We start from the raw sequence: 22,767 nt of genomic DNA on the forward strand, positions 1-22,767 counted from the left end.
GTCCGACCAATTCCGACCAATGCCGACCAGACTCCGCTACGCACTGTTGGATGTGGATTGCTGCAGGTACTCAAGTCCAAGTGTTTGCATCAGAATAATACGCCGTATTTTAACATATCATTGAGCACGATCATTCGTATTATAGTATAGCATTACATTTCACGGTAGCGCTAGGAGAGGAGAAGTCTAACGTAGTCGGCGTTTTTGTCTCACTTTCTCACTCTAATCTCTACACTTCATTCTTTAGGAGTTTGAAGTTTCATATGGTACTTTGTCTAGGAGAGCAAATGGAGTTTACATGTATGTAGTTCTGTTCCTACTTTGTTATGTGCTACAATTATAAGGGCATATGTAGAAATTAGTGAAAATCATGCAGACAGATCCCGGATAGCTACAGTACAGTAGCACGTGAAGATGTCTACGCCAAGTGACCCCATGTCCGATGCTCTTTGATGTCATGAGGAAGAGAGAGATGGGGCCAATCCAATCTCTAGCTTTAACAATCTATCTCTTTCTGTCTTGCATTTGTTAGTCAAGGGATCGTACCGTACCATACATTATAGTAACTACATCTCGACCCTACTCACACGGCAGCGGCTTGACCAGGTCATCGACGAGTGCCACATGGTTCTTGCTCGACTCCACCTTCTGCTTGAGGCCCGATTTCCTCAAGCTGCCGCACCGTGGCCTTGTTCGGGGTCCAAATTATGTTCTTCACGGCCGCGCTGGCCCCACAAGACGAAGCCCAATTCTTCAAGCGCATGGGGATCGATACACTCCACACGCACGTCTTCCAGGGCCGCAGGACGCACGGGAACATCCGTTGCAGAGTAATCTCGGTCAACAAGCCGGAGGAGGTGCGCGAGACCGTTATAAACCGGGTGAAGGCTCTCGGGAGATACCACCCGAACACGGACTCTTGGGGTCGAGAACCTCGGCTAAGATAGAACGTAGCGATATGACTCGCCTCTGAACAATCTCGAGAAACAGCCCGCTGCGTCATAGTTATCAGACTTCGCATTTGTAGTCGGTGATTACTAATCTCAGTCCGACCATTTGTCCGCCCCGCCTTAAATGTCCGCCCAACTCAAGCCCTGGACGTGATGGACTTGCATCTTGAGATTGCCTGAGACGACAGGTCGCCCAGGCATCTGAATAATGGTGATAATGAATGACAAACTTACGCAGCCTGGCCGACTGTCGCGCTACTCCTGCTCCACATGTCGACACCAGAAGAAAAAATGCGATAGGCGCCAACCCCAGTGTTCACTCTGTCAGCGGTGCGTGGCTCTGTCACGAAAAGTTGCTAACATAGCACACTAATTTCGCCGGCTAGATATGATCGTGCTTGCGTGTATAAGAACACGAGGAACAGATCGGTTCTAGGAACCTCACCTGGGCCTCTGAGCGGAGCTCCGTCGACCACAACCGCCAAAGGCCAGCCGGACCAAAATAGATTCCCCCCCGTATATTTCACCGACTCGGCATTGTTTTGGCGATCTGTAGGCAGTTTGCCAGATGCAAATCTTCCAATCAGCCCCGACTTGCTGTCTCTCGTCGAGGATGTGGCTACTGTGAGAAACTTTACCGAGGCGTTTTTTCGTTACAATTACCCATGGGCACCGTTTATATGTAGAAGGAATTTCCTGGAAAGGATTTTAAATCCTCTCGGTGGACGGCGCTGTGAAAATGTACTTCTCATAGCTGCTATAAAGCTCATCACAACAGAGCCGGATTCCCATGCGAATTCTACTACGTATTGCAGCCTCAAGAGAGCTTTTCTGGAGGTAGAGTTGAGTGGCAGCTTGACATTCAGAACGCTACAAGCACTTGTTCTTATTGCGATATATGAACTCGGGCAAGCTATTTACCCCTCAGCCTACTTAACAGTCGGTTACTGCGCCAGATATGGCATTGCACTCGGCATCGATCGAACAATTGATTCCTTCTACTCATCTAAACTGGATGACTCGGAGGAGGAGAGGAGGACATGGTGGACTATTATTCTTCTAGATCGGTATTCAAGGCGGTGGAAGATTTGCAAGGAGATTCGTGCTGACGTTCACGTAGATACTTGAACGTCGGTTGCCCGGAACGAGCTCTGTTGATCGAAGAGCCTAGTAATACGAGTGTACTTCCAATGGATGACAAGCTCTGGGAAATGGGGGTATGCACTCTTGAAGACCAATCTTACGCCATCGATTTCTCGCTACTCGCGAATTTACTAACATCGGCGTAGAATCCACCTCCCAACCCTCCACTTGTCATGTCCTCTCCTCCAACAGAGGCTATGGGTCGACTCTGCCTGACAGTTCAAGCAGCGTATTTGCTGGGAAAGGTACTAAGATATACTGGCCCTCGAGCAAGTGGACATCGTATCCTGGAGCGTGAAGCACGAATACTCGATAGCACAATTGCCGCCTTAACAAAGGTTACGCTACAGGAGGGTGCGAAACGAGGCATCAGGGTCTGCTGTCCTACCACGATATGTCATAGGTATTGAATCAGTAATATCCAATTTTTTTGGTCAAACATTAATGTTTATAGCGCACGACTCATTCTTAACCAAGAGATGGCTTGGATTGATCAGCACAATTCCCTTTTGGAGCCAGATATAGTAGTGGAAGTTCAAATAACTACGGCAGCAGATATGCTAAGCCTCTCACGTTATATTCTTCGAACAGGGCTTAGTGGAAATGATGACATATCTCCTTTTTGCCACGACGCCCTCTATCGCTCCGCCATCGTCTATTCCCAAATTTTGCAAAAGTCAGGCTCGGAGGACGCAAAAAATGCAATCCACGATATCAAGCAGAGTTTGAGAGTAAATAGCCATCGTTGGAAGGCTGCAGGTAAATAAACTTTCCTGCTTTCTGTCTAGTAATTTATTAACACTGCTTAATCCAGCAAAATACCTCCAACTCCTGGATGCTAGAGATATTACTGGCATATTATAGTATATCTATAGCGGGAGCTATCGATTTACAATATGATAATATATAGAGCAAATTAATTTATTACAAGCTGGGAATAACTATTTGGTTATTGCAACCTAACAAAGCTTATAATTAATACGGAATAAGAGCACAGCTATGAGAGGGTTTACCACTGCGCAAATAACCAAAAAGATTCGCAATACTAGCAACCTATACAGTATTCCCTCTACAACAGCTTATAAGGCTCCGCCTTGCAGACCTCATAGGTCCTGTTACAAATTTTAACAGATTTTATAATAAAATTTATGTATTAAATTTTATTTAACAATCTTAGCTTAAATTAAAAAGTTTAGTTTCTAGGCCTAGCTCCTGCAGCGAAGAGATGTTACATAGAAACATGTCCTCTCCTCTCTATACTTCTTCCTTTGTATCTGCATAGGAAGAGGGTACGGTTTCAAAGCCAGCAAGCTCCGAGTCGCGCACAATCTTGCGAATTTCTGCCTCTTCCTCGTCGCTGAGATGTACATCGAGCGATGCCCAATTGGCCTCTAGATACTTGATCCTTTTCGTTCCGGGAATTGGTATCACGTCATTTCCCTGTTTGAGAACCCACGCGAGAGCCAGCTGCGACAAAGTGCAGCCTTTCTTGTCCGCCAGGACCTTGAATTGGTTGACGACCTTGAGATTCTTCTCCAGATTCTTCGGCTGGAAGCGAGGGACCCACTGCGTCCGGATGTCTCCTGTGCCGGTAACCGATTCGCTGCTGGTCACTGTACCCGTGAGCAGCCCTCGACCGATGGGCCCGAAGCACACGATGACGACCCCGAGCTCTCGGCAAGTTTGAAGAAGGTTGGTACCACGTTCTCCTTCTATATCCAGCACGAACGCCGAATACTCGACTTGCACTGCTGCTACGGGCGCAATTTTGCAAGCACGTCGAAGGGTGCGAGAGCTTAGTCCGCACAGCCCAATATGCTTGATCTTGCCCTCTCTGATATGCATTAGGAGCTGCCACTCTTGATATCCATAGGTCATGTACTTACGCTTGAAGTTCTACCATTGCTCGCATTGTTTCCTTGATGGGCGTTTGTGGGTCGATATGGTGGACATAGTCTAGTCGAGATTAGCATCAACTGAAGCACGGTCGACTGTCCTCAGTCGTCCCCGAGAGGGTGATGCATAGACTCACAGAGGTCTATACAATCAATCCCAAGTCTTCTAAGGCTATCCTCGCAAACCTTTTTGCAATACTCTCTAGTGCTATTGATATCCTTCAGCTGTAGATTCTCGCCCATGATGAGCCCGAATTTTGAGGCAAGGAAGATCTCGTTTCGCTTTCCGGTCCGCCGAAACCATTTTGCCAGCACCTCTAGATTGTCAAAGTAGATACTATTGGATTAACATTCCTTAGCATTCGTCCATAAAGGTATCGAGCCTGGGCCGTACTCAGAAGTATCCCAGAACGTATTGCCCAAATCAGCTGCTCGATCCAAGATTTGGAACTGCTCTTCCTCACTGGGGCCATCACCGTGAGCCCCGGCGATGGTCATTAATCCAAATCCCATCGCCGAGACATTAGGACCGTCCTTTCCAAGCTTACGCTGCTGGAAAGATTTTGTTGCCATTGTGACGGAAATTTAAGGGGGGCTCCTGAATTTAACGAAATAGAGGTCAAGGAATCGCTAGGTTCTACTCTTGTCTTGTGTCACAACCTTCAAGTATAACGGATGGCCAACAAAGCGTGGAATTTATACCCCTATTTATAGCTATTGTATGTCTAGTGCACAGCCAGCCATCGTTATACTGGTAAAGAAATTTCCCGTTAAATCCGTGGGCTACTTCTACGCCGAAGATGAAATGCATGGTGAGCTTGTTTATCGTTGCGACTCGGGGCCCGTCTACTGCCTCATCGGCAGACTGTGGTCTCACATACCTGTCCAATCATCGTGCAGAAACCCCGACCAAGCCAATAAGCATTGGCAGAGAAAGCACTGGGTCCAAAACATTTATCGGAGCGGGACTTGGCAAAACCCGAGATAAGTGGGGATAGGGACCCGCGATTAGTACAAGCAGTTGATACCTCCCTTTGCCTCAGAATGGAACGTCAGCTTAACTCTTAATTCAACTATATAGTCATATCGGATTCTTCTTTTATCTGATGGGAAGCACTATTCCGAATAAACAATATGGGAGCCGTTGTGCGAAGAGGATACAGGTAAAGACTGGCTGCCGCACCTGTAAGTGAGTTCTTCATGCTGCCTTTATCGTTGGCTGGGAACAAGGGAGGGCTTAACTTAGCGGCAGGATCCGAAAGGTCAAATGTGATGAAGAACTCCCAGCCTGTCGCCGGTGCGTCTCGACTGGGCGAATATGTGACGGCTATGGGATATGGGGCGGCGGAGAATGAAGGTTTTACAGGAGTCGACAGCAACCTCCGAATCTAAATGGGCGCTGCGCTGGGCCGTCACGACCCGCACATGTGCCTCTGATTTCTGGCACCACCCAAGAGCTAGAATATCTGGAGTGGTTCAAATATCGAACATCCAAGAAAGTCACCGGTGCCTCCACGCTGGCTCTATGGGATGTGTTGCTCTACCCCACCACCCTGGTTGAACCGGCTGTATGGCACGCTGTCCTCTCTTTAAGCTCAGTCCACAGAAGAGATATTTACCAGAGCAGCTATGGCGGGCGAGAAATAAACACCCTTGACCAGCAGGAACGATTCACCTTGCAGCATTATTGTAAGGCAATTCAGCATCTGCAACCCCATTTCTCCGCCAAGGATAAAGCATCAGTGCGTATCACTCTCATGGCCTGTTTCCTATTTGTCTCTCTCGAATTTCTCTCTGGTCACTTCACAACCGCACAAATCCACATTCAGAACGGATTGAGCATCTTGAAGGAGTTTGGAACACCATTCAAAGATGATGGCGGAGTCTTACTCTTCGACATTGTCCCAGGCTCTATTGATGACACCATTGTCAGAGCATTCTGCAGACTAGACCTCCAGTTGGAGCTCTTCAAACAAAGCTATCAACACCCTTGTCTAGTCTTGCAAATCGCCCAGCCCGAAACATCAACATCAGTCTTTCGCTCCGTTAACAAGGCCTGGAAACAAATTGAGCGGTTATTTAGTAGAATATTCCACCTGACCGACTTGTGGCGCCGCCAGCAGCACAACTTTCATAATCCTCCTGTTGAACTCCCGCCCAAGCTACTCACCTACCAGCACCAGATCCAGGCGGAACTTTCTGCGTGTCTTGTCGCCCTCAGAGCGTCCAAAACCTCCATGCATGATCAAGACCCCAAGGGACTGATCTACGGCCTATTGTCTGTGTATCACATTATGGCAAGTATCATGGCGGATACATGCCTGCGTCTCGACGACGAATCTGTTTTCGACTCTCACACGCAGCAGTTCATCTCCATCCTGACAGAGTCAATAGCCATGTGGGAGACCGGCCAGTCGGAGTTTCTTCATAGATACCTCCGATGGCCTTGTATCCATATGTCAAGGTCCATCGTTGACATTGGTTGGATCGCTCCGCTCTACTACACTGCTCTCAAATGCCGCATCCGTCGGGTTAGACTTCAAGCTGTTAGGCTAATAGAAACGACCTCGTACCGAGAAGGGATCTGGGACTCAAATATGGTTTCCTGTGTGGCACGGAAAGTGATACAGATCGAAGAGGGTGGCTGTTACGGAGATATTCGTGCGGCGGAGAGATTTTTGCTCTCCAGCCCACCGGGATCACGGGACATATTGATACCAGCGTCACCGCGGCTTTCTCGAATACACGAAGTTCGTGTGGTGTTTTCTGATCACCCAGCCGATACCTTTCCTTTATTTTACAGGCAATCGCAGGCACATTGGGAGGAAACTCAAGTCTCCACACGGGGTGAGTTCTACAATAGTGGTTATTGAAGTTACTTTTAGGTAAAACCTAGAATATTTGAATAAAGTGGCCTTTGTATCCGAGCCATGGCATGGGCTTCCAACGTCGAAATGTGCCTCCAGGCGCAACTGGAGGGAATGGTGTGTTATTCGTCCTTCGATCGTGGGTGCATTCTAACAAGCACAGCTGCACCTGCGGATTCAGGTTCAAGTGTGTGCCGCCTGATATGTCCAATTGGCTGCACTACTCACTTCTCACTTTCATTCTCATCTTCCCCTTAAGGATCTGAAATCTAGTTTTTCCACATATCCTCACGCCAACTGTTACAACACCTAATATAAAAAATAAACAAAATATAAATAAAGCGCAAATAAGCTTTGGCAAAAATAAGCATAAAATCAACAACTACATGTACATATACATATCCTGAAACATTTAAATGTATTACCCGAATTTTAGAATTAAGATACCTGAGCTCGCGCTGCTTTAATGAGTAGCCCCTGAGAGTAATCCCTGAATCGGCCAGATTGTTCAACTTTAAGTGGGACTTTCTTTCCCCGCTCACTAAGGCAGTAAGCATAGGGAGGAGCGTAGGCGCTAGGTCGCGTTTCGCCATTCTTCTCGCGCGCACGAGCTTGGGCTTAGGAGCCTCCTCTTAAGCTTGGATTCCCACGGGACTCTCGTCAGACACCCCCTCCTCTTCATCAAAACACAATCTTAATATATCTGACCACGGACATGTTATCAAAACATTCGAAATTCCAATCCGAATGCCTAGAGCAAGCCGCCTCACCCTTTTTTACTCGCCTCCCAAGGGAGATCCGTGACCTCGTCTACCAGCAGTACATCGCTGTTGATGCCATCGCAGATGGCGTCTCAACGAACCAGCCCGAACACCTGTTTCTCAACAAGGATAAACCGTACGAGGGCGATGGCATACCACTTGAAGCTAGCTGCCAGAAAATCTTTTCGGAAGTGCGATGTGTGAGGCGTCTGCGGGAGGTGGCCATGACCTTCTACTCGCCTTGGAATTTCCGGCTCCAACTCGCAGTAAAAGGCCGTCTAGACTGGGCTTGCGTCGAGAAGATTCGCCTTCAACTCCGTAACGAAGACAAGTTCAATATCAGTGGCGCAGAATTCACCAATAAAGCCCTGCAGCGGACGAGAGAGCTACAGATTTTGTATATTGACTGCTCTTCATTCAACAAGGCAACCAAGAGAGCAATTGAACCCAATATAATAATCTCCAGCGCGGATTCCAATTCCCAAGATGACGAAGATGAAGCGAATTCGGAACTCTTTGCAAAAATATATTGGATAGAAACCTTGCTCGCTGATTGTGGCATGCAGCTGGAAAGGCTGCAAATGGTGGTACTCAGAGGCAAAGGCTGCTATCCAACATTCTGGCCGGAGCAGGTCAGGCAATTTGTCAATGACAATGTAGAGGTGATAGAACTAGATTAGAAGTATTCTTGTAGTTGGAAGATATACTCCGAGCGGCACCTACTGTACCAAGTAGACGCCGTAATCCGCTGAATTACACACTTTTTATTCGTGCGCCTAGGAACTATCTGTGACGTTCGGGTCTATACTAGGTCTAATACCAAGGTATAGGGTAGCAGTTCTTAAATAATAAATCTAAGTTAGGTTTATGTTGGCAGAGAGATAGGTTAAGCTTTTAAGAGCGGGTGTAATCACATAGAAATAACATTTAAGTACAGGGTAGTTAATCTAATTATTATATTAATGCTATATTAACAATTAACTATCTAAGTTCTATTTAATAAGTGTAATGGACGGTCTTATATAGTAAGTTATTCCAAGTAGCTTATGTCATGATATATCTATGTAACTAGTGAGCCTAGCACCTTGGTGTTACAGGCTCACTTCAGTAGTGCTTCCTTCAAAGGTAAGCCACCTTCTTAGGCTATGATTAGCTAGAGGGTCCGGGGTTCTACCGAGGTACGTATACTGGGGAATCTTATGTGGTTGGTTCGTAACACCAGCTTTAGTTTATATTTTACATTTCTTTTAATTCGCACTTGCTAAATAATACATATGCAGTTAGCTCTATTGTCATGTGTGTTAGCAGCTTAGCTTATAACACGTGGAAAGTATAACTGAGTACTAGGTACTTGAAGAAAACAAAAGTATCGTCACATCCCCGACCGACTTTTGTGACAGCATATTCAGCAAACATCGCGCTCGAGAAAGCGAGCTTCGAGAATAGCGCCGAGACTCGCGCAATCAAAGCATTCGCTAATTAGCGAAATGCTACAATAATTAATATTCGGCTTGTCGCAAAAACTTCACCGATTTCTAGATCTGCCGTCGCCTACCATTCTTTTTTGCCCAGGCTCGCCCCATCTTCAAAATGTCTGAACCCTCCGGCATCGACTGGAATACTGGTGATAAGTCGGCAATGGTTTCGATTGGCAGCCACAAACTCTATCTATCTGCCTCGGGCCAGGACCGCAAACGCGGCCAGCCAATAATCCTCTTGATGCAAGGTATGACAAGCACGATTGATGAATGGGTTCTGGTCAAGCGCCTCGTTTCTCCATTTGCGCGCTGGGTTGAGTATGACCGTTCTGGCCTAGGCAGGAGTGAAGATCCCGTTGAAACGCGTGAAGAAATCAGCGCAGCATCTGTTGCGGCAGATTTGGACGTTCTCCTTAAAACAGCTGGGATCGCTCCTCCTTATGTTATTGTGGCCCATTCGTGGGGAGGACTCACTTCTCGGGAGTTCATTCATTTGCAGGAGAAAAATGTTGCTGGCATCGTATTTGTTGATACTGTTACTGAGTTCAGCAAAGTCCGTGAGGAGCTAGTATCTACAGAGCCGTATCTTGCAGCGTTACATAGGGACGTCGAGTTTCTTCCTATTTCGTCTCTTACACGGGACTTAAAACTGTCTCTTGAGGAATGGGCTGCTGTTCGGAAGCAGGATGATAGCGCTAGAACATCAGTCGTCGGGGCTGCCGAACTAAAGGCATCCTGGGAAGACAAGCCGGTGCTGATGGCAAAGAAGCAAGGCGAAAATCAAGTCCTCGGAAACAGACCCGTGAGTGTTCTCGCCGCAAATAATGCGATGGATCTCCAGACACGGTTTGATGCTGGTGTTGCTGTTGGAAACGGTACTGAAGAAGAGAGAGCACAGTATAGAGTGTTGATAGACAGGATGTCAAAGGAAGATATCGACCATCAGAAAGAGCAGTTAAAGTTATCAAGTGTAGGAAGATATACATTTACAGAGACAAACGGTCATAATATTCAGATGACAGACCCACAGCTAATAGTAGACGAGATTATATGGGTTTTGGACCATGTTATTACATAAGTGGTTAAAAAACTTATTAATTTAAGTATCCGGATAGAGATATTAATTTGAAAAGTAAAGATTAGGAAATAAATAATAATATTTTATTTTATATTTTAAAATTAAAAATATATTTATATAATTTTTTTTTTAAAAATATATAATTAAAATTACAAATAAATTTTTCTGATATGTTTACCGCAGTATGTCTCTTGGCTTTGTTGTTGCGCGTGTGTGTATATGAGGCTTGCCTCTCGGGTTATTTACCGCGAAGCATCCAGATGAAAAACCACGCATTTGATTAGATAAAGCCTGGTGACATTACCCTAGCCCGCAATCGGCTCCAAGGCGAACTGGGAGATTCAGCCGCAAACCTTAGGTTTGAGGTCAAAGCTGACTAAACGTTGAGTGTTAGTAAGTAGAAAACCTGAATTTCAGGTTAAGCTGATATTATCGCGAGTTCCTCTACTTTAAACCTCGCCTGCAGAGGAAACACCGAGTTTATCTGGGAGATTAATTTCGTCTCGTAACTCTCTGACAGCCATGTTGTACAGGCGTGGACGTATGCCTACCTATTGAGGATAATAAGTATTATACTTTATAACGTGCGGGACGGAGAATAGTGGGAAATTATATCCTATGATGGGCAAGAAGGGCTGCGGCGGATGATTGAAAGCATTCTGAGAGTTAAATATCTGACTTTGGGAAAGATGAAAGATGAGGAGGTTATTAAGATGTGCGTAAGGACGAGGCCCCAAATGTAGATATCTTTGCACTCGCTAGACAAAGGGTCTGCAGCAGACTTTTGATATATGTCTGATATTTCTGCATCATAAGCTCTCAATGCTGCGCACTTATATCTTAAACTAGTCGCTTCTCTTCCATAAACTCCTCCAGAATCTTATTGACTTCATCCGCCTTCTCTAACTGCAGCCAATGCCCACCATTCACATTCTCAACTCTGAGATCAGGGACGAGTGGCCGCATCTGCTCCGGAAAATTGATCGTGACAGTGATGAAGTAACCAGTAGAGGCGATTAGCAAGGTTGGGTGTGTTAAGGTGTGGGCGGGCGTGGGAATTTCTGGAATGTATATTAGTAGGATGCGGAAATTGCAGGTGATAGAGAATAAGTTTCAGGGTAAGAGATTGAGTGGGAAAGAAGGGAGACATAGGGTACAGAGGGAAGTGGTACATACTCCTTTCATCTTCTTCATTGATATTACGCAGACTGGCCCTATACCAGTTGGTCGCAGGGCCATAGCCGCCTTTCTCGAAGGAGAAGGCTTGTTGATAATGTTCATGGTCCTGTTCCATGTAAGCTAATCAGGAAACCCCATGCATCACAGCTAGAAATTTTACTTCTGATGTCAGATAGGCTGGCAAATCAGCAGTCTTGCCCTCGGTCAACCAAGTGCGGAAACCGCCTGGGGCGCCCTTGTATTTCTTGTTAATCTCGTTGTCAGTGGCGAAGAAGAGCGATTCCACGGATTCGGACTGCAGTGGGGTCAATGTTTGGCCAGTCAGAATTTGCAGAATTTGGAAGGAACTTACATGTTCATCTAGCAGCTTCGGAGCATCCTCTTCGTTAAAAAATAGGAAATACCCGAAGATGGAAAAACCAAGATTGGCTTGCACCGAGCTATTGATATGTTGTATCACCGCGGTGGTGAGGCTATTACCAGGGGCACTGTATCCGTGGTCGATGAAGGCATAGGCCGAAAAGCGCTCTGGATGATAGTTCGCTAGGCGTGACAAAAGGAAAGATCCCCTGGTGGAAGAAGCGTTAGCATAATTGCACGCTAACTCGGCACACCTTCTGATTCACTTTTTGTTTAGAAACCACATGATTGTGACAACCGGCAGAAAGATAGAATGAATCGCAAAGCATACCAATCATGCGCCACGCCCACGACCACTTCAACGCCCTCTAAGACCATGATCTCAACAATTTCCCTCGCCATATCTTCACCCCTATACATTTCTAACTCACTCGGCTTCGACGTCTCCCCGAACCCAAGTAAGTCCGGAGCTAGGATTCCATAACCCTTTGCTGCGAAGAAGGAGATCTGATGACGCCAGTCGTGCGAGGTGGAGGGGAAGCCGTGTAGGAAGAGAATGTATTGAGTGTTGGGGAATCGGGGTGGGATATGGATATAAGAGTAGGTGAGTGCGCGCGCGGTAGTGTAGGTTGAATGAGGGTAGGCCATGGTCGATTATCGGGTGGAATGTGAATTCTTATGCGATGAGTTTCTGACGAAGGCGAGGGGGAAACTGACCAATATATATTTAGTCCGGTAGTGTAAGACTCTGCAAGCAACTCACTTTCTTCACAACCAGATATCTCACTAAGTCCCAATATTTCAACCCTATTTCAGGAATGGCCAAAAAGCTAGGCATCCACACGACATCATCCGACTGCAAACGGAGGATCTTGCCCATTCAACCTCCAGTTATTGGCTCCAGCGTAACATGATACGAAATCATCCGACTGCGAATGGAAGATCTTACCCATTTAGCCTATAGTTATTGGCTCCAGCGTAACATGGCAGAACACTGACACCCTAACCAAGAATGGGCTTCTATGCGCTTTTTAGCGATTGAGGTGTAGATATTTCTTGGCCCAACAAAGCTGCAGTGTGATTTCGAAAGAAAAAAAAAAAAAAAAAAAACCTTTGTTGCGCTCTGAAGACTGCGATTGGTTGTAGTGTCTTCCGACGTCTTGCTGTACTGTAATACGAACACTTGTATTGGAAGTACACAGATGTTTTTACCTTACCCGCATTAGGTTGTGAGGCGTAGCGTTGTAACTCTTGATCATTTACTGGGTGTTTTTATCGTATTGTAAGAGGTCTTCATTAACAAGTCGGCCTGAACTAACATTTCATTCGTTAAATTAAAATTATCTATTTATCAATTGTTGCTATTCAACCGAAATGCCACAAAGCAATTTACTTGAGTAGTGAGCTGAAACATAGCACTGGCAAGTAGATCATATCTAGTAGATAAAATCCTTATCTGGTAGTTCGATCCAGCCTGAGTAGAAACCGCGAGTGTCCTATCGTGCCTCGTGTAGAGGTTCTTAAGCATGGCACATCCAGCCTGGATATGCATCTTGACCCGGCTATCGAGTCCTAGGAGAAACTCGATATAGCTGAAGAAAACGCTCGTTAAGACGGCAAGCTCTAGACTTTGGGAAGATCCATCAAGCCGACGGTGGAGATCCTGGATGGCCATGCTATAATGTCGAATTGAGAACACGATTGCCGGGGGTGTTTGCCGTATGTCAGGATAATAACGGCTGCTAGCCAAGGCCCCGATTGCTAGGGCCGCATGATGCAATGCCGGTTCGGCGAGAGTGCCTTGGAGGATGATGTTTTCCCATGCGGGGAGCTCGAAAAATAAAGGAAATTCCCCAGCACAAACGACTTGGAAGTACTCCATGTGCTTATGTTCGCCATCCAGTAAAGGCCTGGCAGAAGGGTATCGCAGACTACGGATGGGCGGAGTCATCGCGTACTGCGGTGCTTCAGTTAGACACGACGAGACGAAGTCACATTTCCAGCCCGCTTTGATACAGTTTGAGCAAGCTGGCCTGGCCTCATCGCACTTCTTATGCCTAGTCCTACTACAAGATTGACAAGCTGATTCAAATGGTTACGGGCGGAGCCTACTCACTTGCATGTCAAACATCCCGTGCTGACTTTCCGAACCCCCCGAGCGCCATGGCGTGATTTTCTTGTCATTACTGGACCGTTACTATAGTGACTCAAATCATGACAAAGGATTGCTCTGCGTGTCTATTGAAGTGGAGGAGATATCCAGGAGGATGTTACGAGCGAGAGGGAAATAATTAAGGCGTAAGCCTATGAAAGAGACTAAGACTAAGACCACCTTTGGCTGTCATGATTGGCTACAGCGTAAGTTGATGCACGCTAATGCTGGTTAAATAATACCTGTTCTGCGCAGAACCGGATCTTCCGTGACCAGCCTTAGTCCTGCCCGTACCATCCATTATATCTTTAAAGGTAAACTCCTCTGCTTCCTATCTGTGCGAAAGTAGAGCGTATCGAGGAATATTATCGCAACAGATCCTCGGTTAAGCTGAAATTGCCTAGGTACTTATGCCTAAAGAATATCTAATCAGAGACTCCAGTTATTAATACAGCAATAAACTATACTAGATTTTATTAAAGATTTATATAGCCTTATAAAATAATATAAGGTAAAGTTTATTAAAAAGAAAAAAAATATTTTTTAAAAAATATTTTATTATATAAAATAATAAAATAAATAATATAAGTAATAAAAAGTTATAAAATATAATTTTAAAATAATTAAATTTTTAAAAAAAATTTAAATATTAAATAATAATTAATTTAATATATTAATAATATAATAATTATAATTATTTTATAATAAATTATTATAATTTTATAAAAATAATTTTAAAAAATATAAAATAATTAAAATATTATAATAACTATTATAATATATAAAATTTTAATTATAAAAAATTATAATAATTTAATTTAATTTTATTTTTAAAAATTTTATTTTTAAAAATTTTATAAAATAATAAATCTAAATTAAAAAAACTTTTATTAAATATAAAAATTTTAAAAAATATTTAAAAAATATATTTAAAATTTTAAATAAAATATAAAAAATAAATTATAAATTATAAAATATTAAAAAATTTAAATTTTATTTAAAATATATTATTTAAATTTTATTTAAAATATATTATTTAAATTTTATTTAAAATATATTATTTAAATTTTATTTATAAATATAATTATATAAGTTTAAATAAGTTATAAAATTTAATATAATAAAAAACTATACTTAGCCCTTGGTTTAATAATTAAATAAATAAAATAATATTTAAATATAATTATGAAATTTAACTAGGTTAGTTATTAAAGTTTTTTAAAATAAGTAAATTAAATTTTATATAAAAAAGGGACTAGTTTATTATATTAAAACTTTCATAATTAATTATTATACCCCATGGCCCTGACTTGTTAGTGTAGGGCTCAGTAAGTTTTTTTTTTAATTTCCAAAGACAGATATATTAGCTGTATATAAAACAAGCTTATAAGTACTGAGAAATCTAACTCTAGTATGGTTTCGTTTATGATTTAGTGGGATTGGGCATGAGCAGGGGTACTGAGTTGGATTTTGCATACCCTTGTATAGTTAGATTAGATCTGACTAACCAGGGCCATGTTAATATCGGGTCGCTATGTGACCACTGGAGCAGCAATTTATAAATTAAACCATATTGTGACTTGTAATGATCCGTTATACCGTTAAGCCAAACAGGGCAAAAGATTAGACCAATAATCACTATTGTAGCAATTACTGTAACGGAACCAGCTATTATAAGGGATTCAACTGTTACGGGGAACCAGGTCGTAACATGACTGCTTTTACTATAGTCGCTAACGAGTAATACAAGGTGACGCTTTGATAGCAGGCAGCTGGAAAAGGGACAACTGAATAGTATTGCCCCTAATTCTGAACAAGAGTCTTATTTCAAGCCAATCTACATTATTCTCTTATAGCCACTGGTTTAATTATCACGTGACAATGGCCGAGTTCTCAATCCTCGCTTACGCTTGTGAGTGGTTTTTCCTCCATCCATCCTTATATTAACTGCTCCGTCTTTATCTCTACAAATGGCCAACTTCTCCCCTTTCCCCGCGTATATCCTCGGCGCCGGATGTTTTAGTCGCGGCTTAATGGCGATCTACTCTCCCCGAAAAGAGTATGCTCATGTCGGACTACCGCTTGAAGCTGCGGAGAGTCCTATGACGATCCAGCCTGATGGCTTCAATACTGGCATAGCTTCGCCGCTGATGTACTTCAAGGGCCTCCGTGAAATATCATATGGCTTGACTTTGGCAGCGCTGCAGCAACAGGGAAACGAGGCCGCGCTCACGACATTTGCGGCCGTTCTATGCGTCGTGAGATTTGGTGATGGGCTAGTCGTCTGGTTGAAAGGAGGGGATAATTTAAGGTATAGAGCTTGGGGCCACTGGATTACCGGTGCTGGCCTTCTTTGGTGGGTAGCTCGGAGGTTAAAGGATTCATAATATCCAAGTCTCTTTGATAAGTACAGGGGAGGTTCTTAAGGTAATAAGCCTAGATAAATAAATTTATATTAGGAAAAAGAATAAAAAAAAAGCTTTTTAAGATTCTAAGTAAATAAAAGTAAAATAAAAGGGTATACTGCTGTGCTAATAATTTAAAAAATTTATAATACTGGTAACTTATACTAATATTCCCTTTATAACAGCTTATAAGGCCCAGCTTTACAAGTCTTCTAAGTACTGTTATAACTATGTGTGTGTGTGTATATATACTAAAAGTATTATTTAACAAGGTCTACAGCACCCATTTCTGTAAAAATCTTTTTTTATTAGATTGCGATTTGCAGTCTCCAAGGGTTTTGCTATGATTGGCTTGTAGAAAGCCTTTTTAGCTATAGAGATAGTAAAGAAAAGAATGGGAAGGAAATGGAAAGACGGTGGTAGCGGGGCCTCAGCGGAGCAAGGACGCTGAGTATGTTCGTAGCTGTAAATTTGGAACCTTTGTCCATGGTCAAGTACGAACCAACTGAGCAACACATATCGCTTGCCTCCCCGTCTTGGTAGAACGGTGGAAGCCAAAGTGTGTTGCAATGAGCAGGGGTATAGAGTAAAAAGGCCTCCTCTGCCATCACCCCATTTGTTTAAGCCGACGTTTCCCTGCATGTGAGTACGGCCAAAAGCATATTTTCCTTCCCGCATGGCCAGAATTTTCTCTCGTTATCCATTTCATTCTTCACTTTCTTCTTCGTGAAATACCCAACATGAAGATTCTTCTGACCTTCACATTATTGCTGAGCGCTCTTGTCCAGCTCTCCGTGCAGCAAGACGGCGAGTGCAGCGATACCAAGCTCTGTCCTGAAGGATGTTGTAGCAGCGCAGGCCATTGTGGTTATGGACCCGACTATTGCGGGCAAGTAGATCCGAATCAGCCCATGTGTATACACGTTGCGTGTATACGTCTATCGTTGCTCTCAACCTGTCGACTAACACATTTGTCTAGAAAGGGATGCCAGAGCACCTGTGATCGCAAGTCTGGCTGCAACCCTGGTTGGGAGAGCAACGATTTTAGCAAAGGAGATAAATGCCCCCTTAATGTCTGTTGCAGCAAGCACGGCTTCTGTGGCTATACCGAGGAGTTTTGCAAGGGCAATGAAGTCAAGAGGCCCTCGTGCTCCATCAGTGACACTCCCGTAGACCGAGTTATTGGCTACTATGAGGGGTGGGCAACTTCCAACCGCCGCTGTAATGCCCTGCGACCAGAAGAGATTCCCTATGGCGCCTACACCCATCTCATCTTCAGCTTCGCCACCATCAATCCCAAGTTGTTCGAGGTCTCGCCCGGCAACTACGAGACCGAGGACATGATGGAGAGGATTGGCACCATGAAGCTCCTCCAGCCCGACCTCAAGATCTGGGTTGCCTTTGGCGGCTGGGCGTTCAACGACCCCGGACCAACCCAGACAATCTTTAGCGACGTGGCTGCCTCCGAGGCCAACACTGAGACGTTTCTCAGCTCGCTCGTCAAGTTGATGGATAAGTTTAACTTTGATGGCGTGGATATTGACTGGGAGTATCCTGTCGCTGCCGACCGCCACGGCCGTGATGAAGACTATGAGAACATTGTCACTTTCATGAAGAAGCTCCGAGCACGCATGGATAAGTACCGCAGAGGCGTATCCATGGCCCTGCCTGCTAGCTACTGGTACCTCCAGCACTTTGACATTGTTTAGCTTGAGGAACACGTCAACTGGTTCAACCTTATGACGTATGACATGCACGGCGCCTGGGATATCGACAATAAGTGGACTGGTCCATGGGCGAACTCGCACACCAACCTAACCGATATTCAGCTTGGCTTGGATCTCCTATGGCGCAACAAAATCAGCCCCAGCAAAGTCACCATGGGAATGTCCTACTATGCGCGTACCTTCACCCTGACAGATCCCGGCTGCAACAAGCCCGGCTGCCGCGTTAGCTCACCCGGCGAGGCAGGCAAATGTTCTGGCACGGCCGGTGTGCTGCTCCACCCCGAGATTCAGGACATCATCTCCAAGAACAATTTGAAGCCTGTGCTTGACCGGGAAGCTGCCATCAAGGCCGTCTCATGGGGCAACCAGTCGACCTCGTTTGATGATGCTGCAACTTGGCGCCTCAAGGCTAACAAGCTGCGCGGCCAGTGCATCACGGGCTTCATGGTGTGGGCCATTAGCCACGATGACGAGTTCGGCACCAACGCCGAGGCTCTGGCTTCTGTTCTGGGTCGCAAAAAGCCTGACTTTCCCAACTTTACCATCCGCCCCAAGGTGGAAGACAGTCCCGATCTTGAGTCCAAGACGTGCCGTTGGACAAGCTGCTTCGAGGGCTGCCCGTCTGGATTTAAGGAGGTCCAGCGCGACGGCCACAAAGAGATTATGCTGGACACAACGCCCTGCTTTGGCAAGGGCTACGGCTTTAGTCGTCTTTGCTGCCCGACGAGCGCCAAGTCTCCCACGTGTACCTGGCGTGGCCACAGAAATACTGGCAAGTGTAAGCCCGGCTGCAACGACTTTGAACTTGAAGTCGGCTCACTGAGTGTGGGCTGCCGTTCGGGGTACCAATCAGCTTGCTGCAGCGATACCTTGGTCACGTCCCTGTACAGCAAATGCGTCTGGACTGGATGCACTAGCCAGGGCAAGAATGCTTGTACGGGCAATAACCCGCATTTCCTCACTTCCAGCAGCGTGGGCTCTGGTGGTATGAAAGCCTGCAGCAAAGGCGAGAAGAGAAGTCTCTGCTGCGTCTCCCCGGCGCCCTACGATGTTGCTGGCAAATGCGAGTGGCGAAAGAAGGCCGGATTTCTCAACGCGGATAATGAGAAGCTCCTCTGCGAAGGTGCATGCTCGTCGAACCAGCTGATGATGGCCCGAGAGAGCGGCCTCATTATTGGTAGCGAAGGCGGCGACGGCTGCTATGGCGATCTCGCCTTCTGCTGCACGGAATCCGAAAAGTTGAAGCCTCGAGATGAAGACCCTGGCTCGTCACAGGGTCGCGAGTTCCAGGCTCTGATCCGTAAGTACATGGAGAACCCGATCTGTCCCGCTACCATTCTCTTCCCTCAACTCCATGACAAATTTGTTCATAAGATACCTGGGTCCGGCTGCTTCAATACGCAACGCTGGTGTTCTCGGTCAGCCGCGCTGGCATGGATCCCCTCATTAAGGTCTGGGATAAGGAATTTGCCGGCAACTATGACAAACAGCTGGAGTACAATAACCTCCACGCATTTTTGTTGAAGTATAAAGATTATGAGCCTCGCAGTGTTGTGGAGTGGGTGCTCTACAACCCAACTCGAGCCGGACCAGGCATCAGAGGTGCGGATGCCGCCAGCCAGGCACTGTGCCGAGTTCCAGGCTCCAAGGCCCGTAGCATTCCCGAGTCCACCATCTCTAATATTGACAGCAGAAAGATTGACGCGTGGGGGGGCGGGTCGGGTTCCATTCCTGCCTTAGACACGATCCTAACTGCCATTATTATCGCTGCATTATGCTCGCTGGCAGTATTATCAAAGCTCCCAAAACGGAAACGTCCCAGGGCCTATGCTTGAGATGGCGTACTGGCTTGGCCGCCAGCCTGGCCATGAGAACAGCGAAGACATTTCAGAATACCAAGATCAGACGCCGCGACCACGCTGGCCATCAGATCGCTGGGTTCGTAAGTTGCATATTTTTCCACTCTGCTCATACTTCTAGCCACGTACTAAAGTTTCCCCAAAAGTCTTCCACCTTCACATCGATCCATCAAACCGGAACTGGCTGATAAGTGAAAACGGAAACACGTATGTCGGCGTCAGCAACTTCCGTGTCATGCACAGCCAGTACTGGATGCATGGAAGGAACGGCCAAGCGTGGCGTGTATCTCACAGCAACGGCATATACAACTCGCGTGACGGGTTCTCCTGTCTGGAAGAGCTCGGTAGCCTCTGGTACGTTAGATCTAGAATAACGCTCCCGGACGATCAGCCCGAATGGGCAAGACTGCTTCACCAATGGGGTGAGATGATCTATCGTCAGGGGTACGTCGGCAACCGCGGCCTGAGAATGATCATTGAGCCGCCACAGGGTGGAAGCCGCACCGAAGTCAACCCTCATAACCCAGGAGAACTGTCTCGTGGAGTAATGGGTACATCGGTAGTCGGAGGAAATAACCCGTACGAAATTAACTTCATCTTGTCGGACGAAGGATACGAATTTACCACTCCTCCTCCCCCGCAAGACCGTGAAGATCCAGACACTCCGGCCTGAATGGTAACGCGTAACGACGAACTCGCACAGAGACAATCTGTAACTTAGACATATAGAAGCTGCACAACGTCATGATTTAATAACTGTTTTGATCTCAACGGCAGCTGTTTGTTTCCTATGTGGCCTGCTGTTCCTTTTGTGAGTACTCTACGCTAGAATTTGTAGCATCAACCAAAATGTGTGTCAACCTCGCGCATATATCTGGGTGCGTCTGGAGCAGTGGCGAGGTGTTTATCAGATCAGCTGGCAGGCAATTCCTCTCATCAACAGCATTCACGTCCGCTCCATTAGCCAACAGAACCCCCGCCAAGCCAGCAGCGCCGTGAAACATTGCCCAGTGTAGCGGCGTTCTACCTTTGGTCGTCGCAGGCGGCTTGTTGCCGTTGGGTTGGAGATGCTCAACGACGCGGGAGCCCCAGATGCCGACCTCCCGATTGGGCACACGGAGTGATTTGCGACTAGAGTTTGTGGAAACAGCCAACATGGTAGCTCGAGCATCAACAGGTATACCCCTCGTAATGAATTCCTGGGCAAGATCTGCCAACTTGTTATCGCCATCGCCATTGTCTAGGTAAAGCGACAAGCAGTGCAGCGGTGTCCAGCCCTCGGCCGTGCACGCAAGGGGATCGGCTCCATGGTCCAGGATAATTCTTGCCGCCTGCAGTGCTTTATTGTAACGTGGCATAGAAGTCTCGGTTGCGGTTGATGGGGCTACAGCACACATTAATGGCGTCCAGCCATTGTCATTAGCGGCATTGACGTCCGCACCTGACGATAATAGAAAGCGTAATATGTCGATCTTCTTGCCCGCAGCGGCCCAGTGAAGAAGCGTCTCTCCGCTATTGTTTTTGATTGATTTCAATGCGTCGTTATGTGGACTATCAACTAGCAGGCCGGCGGTATACAGGGAGAAAATGTGCATATTGGATCCAAAGGCAGCGTAGTGCAGCGGCGTGTTGCCAAACTCATCCTGAATCGTGACGGACGCACCGTGTTGTAATAACAAGCGAATACCAGTTTCGTGCAAGCAGCGCTTGGGACCCTTTTTAATATGCACCGGCGACCCCAGATGGTGAAGGGCGGTTTCTCCAGCAGGGCCGCGTCCGTTGGGATCAGCGCCCTTATCGAGAAGCGCCTTGAGAGCTCCCACCAAGTCAGCCCACGTTGCCGCTGCAATGACGATATTCAGCCCTTCAGCGTTGTTGTTTGGGTCGGCCCCTGCACCGACCAGGCAACCGATGAGCTCTTGCTGGTTCACGTAGTCCAGGCCGTTGCACTCAGCACGAGGATGGCTGAGCAGGTCCGACCTGAAGTCGGCCGCACGGCAGAGAGACAAGTTGATGCATAGCGGCGAGTATCTGAAACGGGCCAAAAGAAGCCGAACCACTTCGACGTGCCATCCTGACACGGCGTTCCCAAGGGCATTCTCCAAGACAGCTTCCGACCAGCCGTCAGCCCAACCCAGAACGTCCTCGACCATGGCAGTCTGACCATGGAGAGTTGTCCGGTTTAAAAGAGTACGGTGGAGCTGTTGCGGAATTTTGCTGTCTCCCAAGACCGTCTTTTCGCACATAAGAGTGAACATGTCGCGGTTGCCTGTCTGAATGGCCGTTTCTATGGCCGAAGTTTGCGGCTCAGTGAAACCATTGGAAGCCCAAGGGTTGGCGCCGGCGTCAATAAGAATGCCTGCCGCTGTCATGTTATCGCACAACACGGCGACTTGAAGAGCAGAGCCAAAGTCCGGGTCGCAGTAGTTGAGCTCGAGGGCAACAGTGCCGCACAAAGGGACGAGGTTTCGCAGCGCCGACATGTCGTTGTCGCGGACGGAGGCGTGCAGGCGCGCTTTTGGGTCGTCATTGAATGCATCCTTCATTTGCATGCAGAGGCGTCCATCCATGCCTGGCGGTACGGGCCGCGTGGCTGAGGATGGAGGCGGCATTATTATTGTTTGCAGTTGATGAAGCTTGGTATGGACATCGGATTGTTTCACAAGTGCCTGGTCCGCCTTGCAGGCAGCACTCAAGAATGCAGTGCTCCGATAAAGGAAACAGCGTCGCCGATGTGCGGAGCCGCGCACATGATGTATGATACCTAAGATAGGTACTAATTAAAGCCTTGATAATTGCTAAAGACATTGATTCATACTGGATAAGTCTTAATCTTGTCGGCTTGGCGGTATCTCAGTCTACTTTATTCATGATCTCTTAGGCTGCCGCTTAGGCTGTTCTTTTTTATTAAAT

At 46.3% G+C, this 22,767-nt stretch overlaps 10 protein-coding genes across 10 annotated transcripts; 6 read left to right on the top strand and 4 right to left on the bottom strand.

Annotated features, from left to right (window-relative positions):
• Nucleotides 1-707: 707 nt before the first annotated feature.
• GGI43DRAFT_426533 (Zn(II)2Cys6 transcription factor) lies at nucleotides 708-2,426 on the top strand (the record flags this gene model as incomplete). The annotated part of the gene is made up of 6 exons (XM_083208667.1): nucleotides 708-857; nucleotides 1,189-1,280; nucleotides 1,337-2,017; nucleotides 2,071-2,167; nucleotides 2,240-2,322; nucleotides 2,387-2,426. 6 exons carry the CDS (start codon nucleotides 708-710, stop codon nucleotides 2,424-2,426), a joined length of 1,143 nt encoding a protein of 380 aa, XP_083055248.1.
• Nucleotides 2,427-3,347: 921 nt separating this feature from the next.
• Nucleotides 3,348-4,561, bottom strand: GGI43DRAFT_426535 (NADP-dependent oxidoreductase domain-containing protein; the record flags this gene model as incomplete). The annotated part of the gene is made up of 4 exons (XM_083208668.1): nucleotides 3,348-3,927; nucleotides 3,980-4,049; nucleotides 4,126-4,325; nucleotides 4,383-4,561. 4 exons carry the CDS (start codon nucleotides 4,559-4,561, stop codon nucleotides 3,348-3,350), a joined length of 1,029 nt encoding a protein of 342 aa, XP_083055249.1.
• A 472-nt stretch (nucleotides 4,562-5,033) lies between these two features.
• On the top strand, nucleotides 5,034-6,917 carry GGI43DRAFT_418842 (uncharacterized protein). Its single transcript, XM_083207589.1, has one exon. It carries the CDS (start codon nucleotides 5,746-5,748, stop codon nucleotides 6,859-6,861), a length of 1,116 nt encoding a protein of 371 aa, XP_083055250.1. The 5' UTR covers nucleotides 5,034-5,745; the 3' UTR covers nucleotides 6,862-6,917.
• Nucleotides 6,918-7,185: 268 nt separating this feature from the next.
• On the top strand, nucleotides 7,186-8,409 carry GGI43DRAFT_418845 (uncharacterized protein). The gene has a single exon (XM_083207590.1). The coding sequence runs from the start codon at nucleotides 7,571-7,573 to the stop codon at nucleotides 8,294-8,296; it is 726 nt and encodes a 241-aa protein (XP_083055251.1). The 5' UTR covers nucleotides 7,186-7,570; the 3' UTR covers nucleotides 8,297-8,409.
• Nucleotides 8,410-8,855: 446 nt separating this feature from the next.
• Nucleotides 8,856-10,285, top strand: GGI43DRAFT_302753 (alpha/beta fold hydrolase). Its single transcript, XM_083201565.1, has one exon. The coding sequence runs from the start codon at nucleotides 9,207-9,209 to the stop codon at nucleotides 10,170-10,172; it is 966 nt and encodes a 321-aa protein (XP_083055252.1). The 5' UTR covers nucleotides 8,856-9,206; the 3' UTR covers nucleotides 10,173-10,285.
• Nucleotides 10,286-11,012: 727 nt separating this feature from the next.
• GGI43DRAFT_426539 (Alpha/Beta hydrolase protein) lies at nucleotides 11,013-12,359 on the bottom strand (the record flags this gene model as incomplete). The annotated part of the gene is made up of 5 exons (XM_083208669.1): nucleotides 11,013-11,233; nucleotides 11,349-11,457; nucleotides 11,512-11,646; nucleotides 11,704-11,920; nucleotides 12,043-12,359. The coding sequence occupies 5 exons, from the start codon at nucleotides 12,357-12,359 to the stop codon at nucleotides 11,013-11,015; spliced, it is 999 nt and encodes a 332-aa protein (XP_083055253.1).
• A 656-nt stretch (nucleotides 12,360-13,015) lies between these two features.
• Nucleotides 13,016-14,034, bottom strand: GGI43DRAFT_418849 (Zn(II)2Cys6 transcription factor). The gene is made up of 2 exons (XM_083207591.1): nucleotides 13,828-14,034; nucleotides 13,016-13,774 (listed from the first exon to the last, which is right to left on the bottom strand). The coding sequence occupies exons 1-2, from the start codon at nucleotides 13,893-13,895 to the stop codon at nucleotides 13,063-13,065; spliced, it is 780 nt and encodes a 259-aa protein (XP_083055254.1). The 5' UTR covers nucleotides 13,896-14,034; the 3' UTR covers nucleotides 13,016-13,062.
• Nucleotides 14,035-15,591: 1,557 nt separating this feature from the next.
• Nucleotides 15,592-16,629, top strand: GGI43DRAFT_302847 (DUF4267 domain-containing protein). The gene has a single exon (XM_083201566.1). The coding sequence runs from the start codon at nucleotides 15,834-15,836 to the stop codon at nucleotides 16,248-16,250; it is 417 nt and encodes a 138-aa protein (XP_083055255.1). The 5' UTR covers nucleotides 15,592-15,833; the 3' UTR covers nucleotides 16,251-16,629.
• A 379-nt stretch (nucleotides 16,630-17,008) lies between these two features.
• On the top strand, nucleotides 17,009-20,527 carry GGI43DRAFT_426542 (chitinase; the record flags this gene model as incomplete). Its single annotated transcript, XM_083208670.1, has 8 exons — nucleotides 17,009-17,157; nucleotides 17,248-17,578; nucleotides 17,657-17,971; nucleotides 18,050-18,980; nucleotides 19,119-19,319; nucleotides 19,370-19,712; nucleotides 19,795-19,937; nucleotides 20,001-20,527. 8 exons carry the CDS (start codon nucleotides 17,009-17,011, stop codon nucleotides 20,525-20,527), a joined length of 2,940 nt encoding a protein of 979 aa, XP_083055256.1.
• A 115-nt stretch (nucleotides 20,528-20,642) lies between these two features.
• GGI43DRAFT_426543 (ankyrin repeat domain-containing protein) lies at nucleotides 20,643-22,424 on the bottom strand (the record flags this gene model as incomplete). Its single annotated transcript, XM_083208671.1, has 1 exon — nucleotides 20,643-22,424. One exon carries the CDS (start codon nucleotides 22,422-22,424, stop codon nucleotides 20,643-20,645), a length of 1,782 nt encoding a protein of 593 aa, XP_083055257.1.
• Nucleotides 22,425-22,767: the final 343 nt, after the last annotated feature.

The sequence above is a fragment of the Trichoderma evansii genome (assembly GCF_050947405.1).
Source record: "Trichoderma evansii strain SZMC 28006 chromosome Unknown GGI43scaffold_40, whole genome shotgun sequence".
NCBI lineage: Eukaryota > Fungi > Ascomycota > Sordariomycetes > Hypocreales > Hypocreaceae > Trichoderma > Trichoderma evansii.